This window comes from Lepidochelys kempii, chromosome 6 (genome assembly GCF_965140265.1).
Source record: "Lepidochelys kempii isolate rLepKem1 chromosome 6, rLepKem1.hap2, whole genome shotgun sequence".
In the NCBI taxonomy this organism is placed as follows: domain Eukaryota; kingdom Metazoa; phylum Chordata; order Testudines; family Cheloniidae; genus Lepidochelys; species Lepidochelys kempii.
Window position 1 is genome coordinate 29,512,503 of NC_133261.1, and position 12,897 is coordinate 29,525,399.

Below are 12,897 nucleotides of genomic sequence, written 5' to 3' on the forward strand. Positions count from 1 at the left end.
GGAGAAAGCATCAAATTGTGTGTACGCTTTGAAGGGAAAGTCAAGAGCAATATCTGCTGGTCCGAGTGCTGAATGGCTTAGGGCTTGTCTTCCCATATAGCAGCGCAGCTTCAGCGCGTTAGCGAAGATGTTACTGTGCCGACAGGAGAGTTTCTTCCATTGGCGTCGTTAATCCAGCTCCCTGAGAGCTATCTACATGAGGTGTGAGGTCAGTATAACTACGTTGCTCCAGGCTGTGCATGTTTCATGCCCTGGAGTGACGTAGTTATGCCAATATAGCTCCGTAGTATAGACCTGGCTTTAGTTTTTACTCACGCAAGCAAATTCCCCTTGACTTCAGCAAGAGTTTACTGGAGTAGTGAGTGAGTAAAACCCGAGGAAGACCCTTTGGATTTTGCCCTAAACAGTACACCTGGAAAAGGTGGAAATTAGTCCCATGAAATGTTGGGGCTTAACAAACAATTTGTTTGCTCAGTGCTGTACGAGACACACAATGTGTACAGCTCTTGCCCCAAAGAGATTAGAATCTAGCCCAGAAAACAGAGGAGCACTGAGGAGACGAGAGGAATAAATAGCATGGGCTGGGAGTAGATTTGGAATTGCTATTCTTACTGTTCAGTTTTATCATTGTTTGTGGCCCTTCCTGTGGATATCTCAGATGGGGATATTCAGTGCAGAGATGGGGTGGAGGGTGTCATGATGAAACGGGAAGAGAACACTTCATTGATAATGGCTGCCATCTTGTCTGACACACCAGAGATAACATGGAAAAAATCATGAGGACTGGAAGGAGAGAAAGAAATGAATGAGATTGCGTAAATGGCATCATCAGCAAAGCAGAGGTGGATAGGAGTGGGGAATGGATGTAGTAAGAGACAAATGGTTGGTGTCAGCCAGAGTGGAATTTTACAGGGCCTTCAGAAGACAAGGACAAGACTCTTAAATTTTGTGCAGCATACAAGTGGTGGGAGCTAGTGAAAGGATTTGCTCAGTTGTGTGACCGTCAATCTGACTGGTAAGGAAGGTCACTTGAGCAGCTGCATTTTGAGTGAGTACTGTGGGCATCCTGGAGGCTAGAGAAAAGGAAGTGCTAGTAATAAAGGTGGGAGATAATCAGGATGAGGACAAGTGTGTCCTATTGGAACAGAAAAGGGATTTAATTCATTTTCCCATGTTTGAGGAAAATTGTTATCAACAATGATTTACAAGTTGTCAATTTTTCCTTTTATTTGACAGATTAAGAGAGTGTTGATTGTAATAGGGATTGGGGAGACAAAGTATGATTTTTTTTCAGTCTTTTTATAGCTAATTCTTGGATACATTATAAACAGAATTCTAGCTAATAAAACTGGCTGCAAGAAGAGACTCTGGGTCAATTGCATTACCAGTTCCAACTTGCTCATCTGTCCATCTGTCAGAGTAAACACCTCGACCTCTGCATTCAGTTCCCTATGGGACCCAATAGGAACTGATTTATGAGGGTTTTTTTTCAAAATTAAATTGAATAAAAGCATATAAAAATGTGGCCTTTCTGGTGTATTCTGGGACATCATCTCCCCAAAATCACTGATGGTAAGGGACAGGGAAAGCAAGGAAAACACATGGCTAATTGCAAAATAATTAGGTAAAGCAAAGATCAGCAAAACTGCATTTGCAAAATAGCATCAACCATGAAATATGACCTCCATTCTAGCAATGTATTTATTTTTTAGTTGGGTGCTTGCTAAGGTTGAAGATTACTAATGCTTTTTCCACCATGAATTTGAGTTAGAGGCAGGCTGAGAGCACCTGGAGTAGAAAACTCAGTGTTTAATTTTAACAGTCTTCTACCTTTTGTTTACCCACAGAACATATTAAACACAGAACCAGAACAAGCTCTGCCTTTGTGCCTCTATCCTGTTCTGAAGGGGAAAAATCAGGGTCTGAGGGGAGTTTAGTCTCTGTGGTCACATTCAGTCCTTGGTCTCTCACCTGAGAGTGCTTTACATGGCTGTGCATCCACTATGAATTGATCAACTAATTTCACATGCTGTAGCCCACTGAAGAGCAATCAATTGGCTCCTAATGAAACCAGCCTGAGCTCTGAGATTTCAGTCTGTAATATAGATGTGAAAGGCTCCATAACCCATTGCTAATTCTCTTGTTATTTCTCCCTGTGGCTGTTTCTGATAAAGAAGTAGCCCTGTTAAAGCTCATTTAAGAAATTACTATTGTTATGTAATATTTATATCATGGGTAGAGCCCAAAGACCCCACTGAGGATCAGGGCCGTGCCCGGAAGACCTCACCTTCTAAGGGCCAGTTAGTGACTTGGCCTGCACACCTGTGTAAGGGAGTAAGAACCTACCCCTGACAGCCCTCTGTGAGCTACCTGGACCTTGGGTTTAGTTGTGTAGGAGAGGTAGGTGCACACACAGTATCTCCTTACTGTCCCCCCTCCCAGAGAAGGTGGATGGGGAGGGGCAAAAACTGAGTGGTTCCTTGTTTCCACTCCCCATTCCCATACTACTGACTAGTGCAGGTGAGCTGTGATGGAGGGTGTTGTACTTTGCAGATGCAGGCCAGCAGCAAATTACTGACCCGGTTTTAACAAGGAGGAAGAAGGGGAGGGATTGTGACTCAGAGGGACGTGTCTGAAGTACGGTGCTTCCTGAGGTGCTGCAGCTTACGCACCATCCTTGGCTTACATTTATGCCTCAAGTCACAATACACTTCTAAGAATATTAGGAGCGGAAATAGCGCCATACTGTGTACCACTCACAGCATTAGTCATCCGGAACATTTTTTATATTCATGATTTCGAAAAAGAAAACCATTGACACAAAAAGGAAACCATCAGTCGTGCTTTGGTGGTAAATTGCTAGAACTACTATGCCATATGTCTCAATTGACTTAATCTCTGCTACTCCTCCACAGTCAAGACGTAATGGTTTTTTCCCCCTCGTGAATCTATTAATATAGTCTATTGTGCATCTTCCAACAGGAAATCCCAATGAACTTCGTTGATCCAAAGGAATATGATATTCCAGGATTAGTGCGGAAGAATCGCTACAAAACAATTCTCCCAAGTAAGTTCCAGACCTATTTTGTCATTCTGCAATTCGATGACGCAGTATTTAGAGAAGTCTCAGTATCCAGTATTTGCTTAGTTTCTTGCTTTTGGTGGAATGAATTTCACAAATCCTCTCCAGGATACTTCGGCTAGGCTAAAGCTAACATTGAGCAAGGGTAATGTTTTCAAGAGCATCCACGTCCCCTTTTCATTAGAGACTAAGGCCTGGGCGGGGGGATCGATCTAAGATACGCAACTTCAGCTACGAGAATAGCTGTAGCTGAAGTCGACGTATCTTAAATCGACTTAGAATCACTTACTTCGCGTCCTCGCAGTGCGGGATCGATGGCCACCACTCCCCTGTCGACTTCGCTTCCGCCTCTTGCTGTGGTGGAGTTCCGGAGTCGACGGCAGAGCGATCAGGGATCGATCTATCACGTCTACACTAGACGCGATAAATCGATCCCCGATAGATCGATCACTACCTGCCGATCTGGCGGGTAGTGTAGACGTGGCCTTAGGTGCTTAAGTCTTATTGAAAGCCAATGGGATGCAAGCTCCTAAATCACTTTTGAAAATAGGAATTAAGCTCCTAAATTACTTAGGTGCTTTTGAAAATGTTGCCCAAAATCTTGATGCTTTATTCAGGTTTTACTTCATTTCCTCTGGTAAACTCGTGTTTAAGGGCTAAATTCTGACGCCCTTTCTCATGCTGAGCAGTATTTTACTATCCAAGTGCTTCCTTTGAAGCCAGTGGGATTACTTGAGTCATAAGGTGCCATAAGTCATAAGGGCATTGGTCTAGTGCCCTTTAAAGTCAATGACAAGATTCCCACTTAAATCACTGTGTGCTGGATTGGGCCTAATGTGCTTAGCACTTCTCAGGATCAGGCCCCAAGTGAAAAATGAATAAGGGCCTCAGGATTTGGCCCAGTATCTTCAAGAAAATATAATACATCTTTTTTTTTAAATGTAAGGTTTTTTATTACTTATAGCAAAGAATGGAAATTTTGAGAAACATTTTGCTTGGGATTGATTTTACAGCCATTATCGTTTTCCCCTCTGTCACACTTAAAGATAGTTTGGAAAGTGATACAATTATAAGATGTCGTGTCTGAATATTAATGTTTTGACAGATCCTTCTCTTTTCTCTAAGCCATTGTCAGATAGATGCCGCCATCAAGTTCTGTTGCAGCTTTGTTAGGGAAGCCCAAATGGTTCAGAGTGCTAGTTAGGCTCAGATAAATAAGTATCCAGAAATTAGAATCTGATCAACTATGCAAATCACTTTAGTCTGCAAAACTGGAGTGGAAATCTGGCAAGAATAGGCTTTCTCCTGAAACCCCCAACTCTTAAACTTCCAGTCTGAGTCAGAAATCCCATATAGATACCCCTTCTGGGACCAGAAGTGTTAAAAACACTCAGCCAAACATTTCAGAACCTTCGTCCTAAAACATACTAACGGTTGGGTGCTTTATCATTTCTTTCAAACTTTACGTTAGTTTGGACATTACAGCGATGATTTTCAAAAATGACTAGTGAATCTGAGTGCCTCCATTTGGGAACCCAAATTGATATACCTTAAAGGAGCGTGATTTCTAAAGGGGGCTGTCCAGCACTTTTTTGAGGATTGGAGTTCTTTAACGTGTCTCAAGTTAAACACTCAAAAATGGAAGCACACAAAATTGCTAGCCACTTTTGAAAATCTTGTCCTATCACTTTTAATGAGGTTCCAGTTAGCTTTTCCCCTGTGCATTCAGTAAGTGCTTGGTCATTCCTCAGGCTAGTTCTCTTGATGCTAACTTCACCTCAGTCTTACAAAATCTGGTAATGCTCATTTCCTTTGCTGTGAGCCATCTAGATGGGAGGACTGGCTCCCACTCTAGACTGATGATAAATGTTAACAAGGAATTTATCCAGAGGAAATCAGACTTTTCCACTGACTGGAATAAAAATCAAGAATTTCAAAGTTTTGGGGAGTCTTTTTAAGGGGTGAGGGTGTGTTTGATTTTGGAGATGTGTCAAGCTAAGCAGATTAATTTGGCTGTTTCACAAACTGCTAAATTTGCATGTTGACAGAAAATCTGAAACCTCTTCCCTTATGGAAAAGTGCCACAGAATCGAATAGAAAATGATCATTTTTCTATAGTTTTTTGGATTATCTTGTAGAATGTGATATTTTATCCTTGCTATGGAACTCCATAGAGGGTCAAAATCTAAAAAGGAAAGATATTATATATCATTCTCTTTCAGTCTTTTTGGTTCTAAGCAAAATTTCTAGGCAACCATATTTAATTGTATACAGCCACATTGCTTTCACTCCTTATTAAATTTTGTAAGACTTTTCAATAAGTGTTATTGTTAGGGAGGCACTGTGGCCTAGCAATAGAGTACTGCGATGGGCCTCGGGTGAACTGGGTTCTATTCCTGGCTCTGCCACTAGAGCAAGTCGCTTCATCTCTCTGGGCCTCAGTATCTCCATCTGTAAACTGGCATTAATGATACTAACCTACTTTGAGATTTACTGATGAAAATTTGTATCTATGAACTAGGTATTATCATCTGTCACTTTAATTTAAAAAATCTCAGCCTAGGGAGATCCTACTACAAAACCTAGTGTAGGCTCAAAACACTCTTAGAAAAGACTGTAGAAAAATAACTAACATTGTTTTGCTTCTTTGTGCTGTGAGTGTATGACAGTACTTTAAGGGACACTGTCAACTTTGGTGTGGTCTGCGCACTATTTTTATACTGGTATAACTATTTCAGTTATTGGTTGGGGGTTTTTTTTGTTTGTTTTTTTACCAAAATAGTTATACCAGTATAACTCCTCCTGATGTGGATGCAGTTACAATGGTATAAAAATAGTTACGGTGGTATGGCTTATTCCCCAATGAATATGACCTGGTCTACTCTAGGAAATTAAGTCAGTATTACTCTGTCACTGAGGCCTGGTCTACACTACAAGTTTATGTCGGATTTAGCAGCGTTAAATCGAATTAACCCTGCACCTATCCACACAACAAAGCCATTTTTTTCGACATAAAGGGCTCTTAAAACCGATTTCTGTACTCCTCCCCAACGAGGGGATTAGCGCTGAAATCAACATCGCCATTTCGAATTAGTGTGGACGCAATTTGAAGGTATTGGCCTCCGGGAGCTATCCCACAGTGTACCATTGTGACCGCTCTGGATGGCACTCTGAATTCGGATGCATTGGCCAGGTGTACAGGAAAAGCACCGGGAACTTTTGAATCTCATTTCCTGTTTGGCCAGGCGAGCTCATCAGCACAGGTGACCATGCAGAGCTCATCAGAACAGGTGACTATGCAGTCCTAAAATCGAAAAAGAGCTCCAGCATGGACCGAACTGGAGGTACTGGATCTGATCGCTGTATGGGGAAAGGAATCCGTGCTATCAGAGCTACATTCCAAAAGACGAAATGCCAAAACATTTCAAAAAATCTCCAAAGCCGTGAGGGACAGAGGCTACAGCAGGGATGCAACACAGTGCCGCGTGAAACTTAAGGAGCTCAGACGAACATACCAGAAAACCAAAGAATCAAACGGATGCTCCAGGACAGAGCCCCAGACATGCCGCTTCTACGCTGAGCTGCATGCAATTCTAGGGGGGGGCTGCCACCACTACTCCACCCCTGTCCATCTACTCCAATGATGGGGTACTTTCCGCCATGCCTGAAGATTTTGCGGACGGGGAAGAGGAGGAGAAGGAGTACGAGCTTGAGGAGAGCACACATCACACCGTTCTCCCTGACAGCCAGGATCTTTTTATCACCCTGACTGAAATATCCTCCCAACCCAATGAAGCCGGAGAAGGGACCTCTGGTAAGTGTACCTTTTAAAATATAATACATGTTATAAAAGCAAGCGTTTTTTAATGATTAAGTAGCCCTGAGGACTTGAGATGCATTCGTGACCAGTACAGCTACTGGAAAAGTCTGCTAACGTGTCTGGGAATGGAGCAGAAATCCTCCAGGGATATCTCCATGAAGCTCTCCTGGAGGTACTCTAAAAGCCTTTGCAGAAGGTTTCTGGGGACAGCAGCCTTATTCCATCCTCCATGGTAGGACACTTTACCATGCCATGCTAGTAGGAAGTAATCTGGTATCATTGCATGACAAAGCCTGGCAGCATATGGTCCCGGTGTTTGCTGGCATTCAAGCAACATCCGTTCTTTATCTCTCTGTGTTATCCTCAGGAGAGTGATATCGTTCATGGTAACCTGGTTGAAATAGGGGAATTTAATTAAGGGGACATTCAGAGGTGGCCATTCCGACTGGGCTGTTTGCCTGTGGCTGAAAAGCAATCCTCCCCGCAGTTAGCCACACGGTGGGGCGGGGGGGGGGGCATTGGCGCTGAACTGTTCGCGTTTGGCTAGCAGGGATCTTCCCTGATACCAGCCATGTGGTGGGGTGAGGGGTAAAGCGATCACCCCAGAGAATTGGATGGGGTGGGGGGTTAGTTTGGTTTCTGCTGCTGCACGTTAACAGGAAAACCGCAGCACTAAACGGCCAACTCAACATGCTTTGCTTGGTATGGGAGCGGAGGGCGCTGCTGTTTTGAAGATTGCAGAAGCCAAAAGACTATGGCTTACCATGGCCGCCTGCAAACCGAATTCTGTTGCCCGGCCTGCGTGTGTGATCTCTAACACCAAAGCCACAGGCACTCAATATAAGATGCAAAATGCGACCTTGTACCAAAATCACATGTGCTATGTAATGTGAATAGTGTTGTTCACCGTGAAAGAGTATAGCCATTGTTCTGTAAAATGTATCTTTTAAAATACTTCACTCCCTTTTTTTCCTCCAGCAGCTGCAAATGTTTCAAGCCTCCCTCCTCCGTCCCAAAGGCCATCTCAGATAAGGCGGCGAAAAAAACGCACGCGCGATGAAATGTTCTCTGAGCTCATGCAGTCGTCCGGCACTGACAGAGCTCAGCAGAATGTGTGGAGGGACACGATAGCAGAGTACAGGAAAATAGCCGATGAACGTGAGGAGAGGTGGCGGCAGGAAGATCAGAGGAGGCATGAGGCAACGCTGGGGCTACTGCGGGATCAAACAGACATGCTCCGGCGTCTGGTGGAGTTTCATGAACAGCAGCAGGATCACAGACTGCCCCTGTTTAACCGCCCTCCCTCCTCCCCAAGTTCCATAGCCTCCTCACCCAGACGCCCAAGAACGGGGGAAGGGGAAGGCTCTGGGCACCCAACCACTCCACCCCAGTGGACAGCCCAAGCAACAGAAGGCTGTCATTCAGCAAGTTTTAAAGTGGCCTTTTCCTTCCCTCCCACCCTCCTCCCACACCCCATCTGAGCTACCTTGTGAGTTATCTCCCTATTTTTATAATCAATTAATAAAAAATACATGTTTTTTAAATGATAGTGACTTTATTTCCTTTGCAAGCAAGCTGTGATCGAAGGGTGGAGGGCGGCTGGCTTACAGGGAATTTAGAGTCAACCAAGGGGGCGGGTTTTCATCAAGGAGAAACAAACAGAAGTGTCACACAGTACCCTGGCCAGTCATGAAACTGGTTTTCAAAGCTTCTCTGAAGCGCAGCGCTTCCTGCTGTGCTTTTCTAACCGCCCTAGTGTCTGGCTGCACATATTCAGCAGACAGGCAATTTGCCTCAACCTCCCACCCCGCCAAAAACATCTCCCCCTTACTCTCACAGAGATTGTGGAGCACACAGCAAGCAGCAATAGCAGTGGGAGTATTGGTTTCACTGAGGTCTGAGCAAGTCAGTAAACTGCGCCAGTGACCCTTTAAACGTCCAAATGCACACTCTACCACCATGCTGCACTTGCTCAGCCTATAGTTGAACAGCTCCTTGCTACTGTCCAGGGTGCCTGTGTATGGCTTCTTGAGCCAGGGCATTAAGGGGTAGGCTGGGTCCCCAAGGATAACTATAGGCATTTCAACATCCCCAACAGTTACTTTCTGGTCTGGGAAGTAAATCCCTTCCTGCAGCCATTTAAACAGACCAGAGTTCCTGAAGACGCGAGCGTCATGAACCTTTCCCGGCCATCCCACGTTGATGTTGGTGAAACATCCCTTGTGATCCACCAGTACTTGCAGCACCATTGAAAAGTACCCCTTGCAGTTTATGTACTGGCTGCCCTGGTGGTCTGGTCCCAAGATAGGGATATGTGTTCCATCTATCACCCCACCACAGTTGAGGAATCCCATTGCAGCAAAGCCATCTAGTACGACCTGCACGTTTCCCAGACTCACTACTTTTGATAGCAGCAGCTCAATGATTGCGTTGGCTACTTGCATCACAGCAACCCCCACAGTAGATTTGCCCACTCCGAATTGATTCCTGACTGACCAGTAGCTGTCTGGCGTTGCAAGCTTCCACAGGACTATTGCCACTCGCTTGTGAACTGTGAGGGCTGCTCTCATCTTGGTATTCTTGCGCTTCAGGGCAGAGGAAAGCAAGTCACAAAGTTCCATCAAAGTGCCCCTATGCATGCGAAAGTTTCGAAGCCACTGGGAATCATCCCAAACCTGCAACACTGTGCAGTCCCACGAGTCTGTGCTTGTTTCGCGGGCCCAGAATCGGTGTTCCACGGTATGAGCCTGGCCCAGTAACACCATGATCTCCAAATTGCTGGGGACCGCGGTTTTAGAGAAATCTGTGTTAATGTCCTCATCACCGCGCTGCCATCACCTCCTCGCCTGGTTTTTCAGATGCTGGTTCTGCATAAACTGCACGATAATGCACGAGGTGTTTACAATTGTCATAACTGCTGTGGTGAGCTGATCGGGCTCCATGCTTGCGGTGCTATGGTGTCTGCTCAGGCAATCCAGGGAAAAGGGCGCGAAATGATTGTCTGCTGTTGCTTTCACGGAGGGAGGGTTGACTGACGACATTTACCCATAACCACCCATGACAAATTTTTGGCCCCATCAGGCATTGGGAGCTCAGCCCAGAATTCCAATGGGCAGCGGGGACTGCGGGAACTGTGGACTAGCTACCCACAGTGCACCGCTCGGAATGTCGATGCTTGCCACGATACTGTGGATGCACTCCACCAAATTAATGTGCTTAGTGTAGAAGCACGCACTTAACTTTATACAATCTGTTCCCAAAAACCGACTTCTGTAAAATCGGAGTACTTTCGTAGTGTAGACATGGCCTGAGGGATGTGAAAAATCCAGTTAAACTGACTTAACTCCTGGGATGGTGAGCATTACGTTTATGAGAGAATTCTTCTGTCGATCTCTTGGGGAGATGGATTACCCATGGAGTGGATTACAGGAGGGGTTCTCCTGAAGTGCTACAGAAGCACCCCTGAAGAGGTGCTGCTGTAGTGGTTTATGTGTAGACAGGCCCTAAGATATACCAATATAACTGCATCCACTCTAGCACGGGTTGTATAGCTTTAACTATACCAACATAGTGAAAATGGTGCAATTATTCTGTGTAGATAAGGCCTTAATTTAAGGCCAAAAAATAAGGTTAGGGATAGAGTTTATAAAACCAAATAGGGCAAATCTTGAGGTCCTAACACAGTTTTTACTCAGTCCTTACTTAGGCAGAAAGCCTCACTGAAGTCATTACTTGTTAACACTATTTGCTAAATAATACTTTAATGCACATAAAAATGAAATTAATGCAAAAGCAAATTACAGTAATGTAGTGAGCTTGCATACGTTACATGAAATTTATCTCAAAGCTTAGACATAGATGACATAGTCAAATGCCAAGAATCATTCAAATGCTATTGCAGTTATAAATGATGAACTACCCCTCTACTTAGAGCAGTAATATTAATTTAGTAAGATATTTAATTTTGTTGCATGCAAATATCTGTTGATAGTTGCACACTGAAGGTAAATGCAGTGATATATACACACATTTCAATCAGAGACTCCCCAGTGCCCCCTTTAGAGCATCGCAGGTATCTGTTGTGGCGACTAATGAATATGCCTGAGTAATTAGCTGTATTACTAATGGTTAGAAAACGATCTTAAAAATCTTTTACTCCTCTTGACAGATAACTATTAACTCTCTCTTTGCACACTGTAGATCCTCACAGCAGAGTGTGCCTTACCTCAACTGATCAGGATGATCCTCTTAGCTCATATATCAATGCTAACTACATCCGGGTAAGAGCTCAGCAGTCCAATGTACCTGCATAGACTGTTTGCAACTGATCATTTAAGAATAATCGCCATGTCCATTGGCTTCTAAAGACCATCTTGTTTTTTGGTTTCTTTTTCTGTCTTGTTTTTCTATTATTGGAAGCAGAACCTCAGAGCGCAACTGTAAAGGTTCTGGTCCAATAAAAACAAGATATTTGCATTTTTTGACATGAAGTTCCCTGCCTCACTGGCCTGATGCAAGCAAAACTCCCAGCAAAGTCAATGGGAATTATGCTTGCAGGATTTGACCTGGAGTTAACACCAGGCTGTTGTAGCATGAATCAATCCCATTGCCGTAGTATTGCCTGCTGCTTGTGTAACCTGAAGTTGTACCTTCTACCTTGCCTGTGTGTGTGTGTGTACGCGCGGGAGGAAGAGTGCGCGTGAGCACAATACCTCTTGGATTGATAACTGTTGACCTGATACTGCAGACTTTACTCAGGCAATAATCCCATTGTAGACAATGAGAGCTTTCCCTGGGTAAAGATTGACGTGTCCAGGCATGTGCGTGTGTGCGCACACTGTGTGATAGTGATTTATTGTTGCTTTGTTGGCAGGGCTATGGAGAAGAGGAAAAGGTATATATTGCTACTCAGGGACCCATAGTTAATACTGTCAGTGATTTCTGGAGAATGGTGTGGCAGGAGCGTTCTCCCATCATTGTCATGATTACCAATATAGAAGAGATGAATGAGGTAATGATATTACATATGAGCTATGTCTCAATCCTCTCTTGTAGCAGGTATTTCACAGGACAGGTGCCAGACCCATGGAAATAAATGAGTTGGTTCAGTGACCAAAGTTTATCGTGCTTTGCAGTTACCTTTTTTGAAGTCATCGCTGAAGGTTTCAAAAGCAACACCCCCACCAAGTTCAAGACCTATTAATTTTTGTATATGAATACCTATAAACAATAGAGTAATAGAGACTGAACCTCTTTATCCTGTATTTATTTTGGCTTATCTTCTGCATCCTTTTTCCATTAAGCTGTCCTTGCTTCATTAAACATACTATGTCTTGTTATAATGTTAGTTATGTTGAGAAGCAGTTAAAGATGATTTGTATGTGGAGGACTGCCCCGGTTGTTTATCATTTTGGGGAAATGCTGTTAAAATATTGCAACCATTAAGATGTTCCAAACTTTTTTGAATCATCCCCTGCTATAATTGGTATTTATGAGAGTTAACGTCTGTGGTTATAGAATGTATTTCTACCAATCCATCCCATACAATTCTGTCTGCAAAGTTCCAGACTTCCAGAGTTTGCATCACCACTGTTTTGGGATCCTGTGGCCAGTATCATAACATTATTCCACAGGATCCCAAAACAGTGGTGATGCAAACTCTGGAAGCACGGGACTTTGCAACACCAACGGAGAAACTGTGAGGCCAGAAATAAGAGTGGGGTAAAATTTTCAAAGTGCCCAAATGATTTAGGAGCTAATTTTCTAAAGTGTTGCAAGGCCTACGTGATTTAGACAGCTAAGTCCCATTTTCAAAAGTGATTTAAGCACTTTGGACCATTGGTCTTGTTGAAAGTCACACTTGAATGAGACTTAGGCTCCAAAGTCAGTTAGGTATTGCAACACTGAGCAGAGCAATGTCTACATACCTTTAAAAATCTGGGTCTGAAGAGCCTAGCTCCCATGGACTTTCAATGAGACTTAGGGCCAGATTCTC

General features: G+C 43.8%; 1 protein-coding gene across 6 annotated transcripts in view; it reads left to right on the forward strand.

Annotated features, from left to right (window-relative positions):
* Nucleotides 1-12,897, forward strand: part of PTPN5 (protein tyrosine phosphatase non-receptor type 5) — a 141,334-nt gene that overhangs the window by 110,800 nt on the left and 17,637 nt on the right. For all 6 annotated transcript variants that reach the window (XM_073350619.1, XM_073350621.1, XM_073350618.1 and 3 more), the window contains 3 exons: nucleotides 2,983-3,067; nucleotides 11,103-11,182; nucleotides 11,776-11,913. In XM_073350619.1, the coding sequence (XP_073206720.1) occupies nucleotides 2,983-3,067; nucleotides 11,103-11,182; nucleotides 11,776-11,913 (303 nt within the window). The remainder of the gene's footprint in view (nucleotides 1-2,982; nucleotides 3,068-11,102; nucleotides 11,183-11,775; nucleotides 11,914-12,897) is intronic.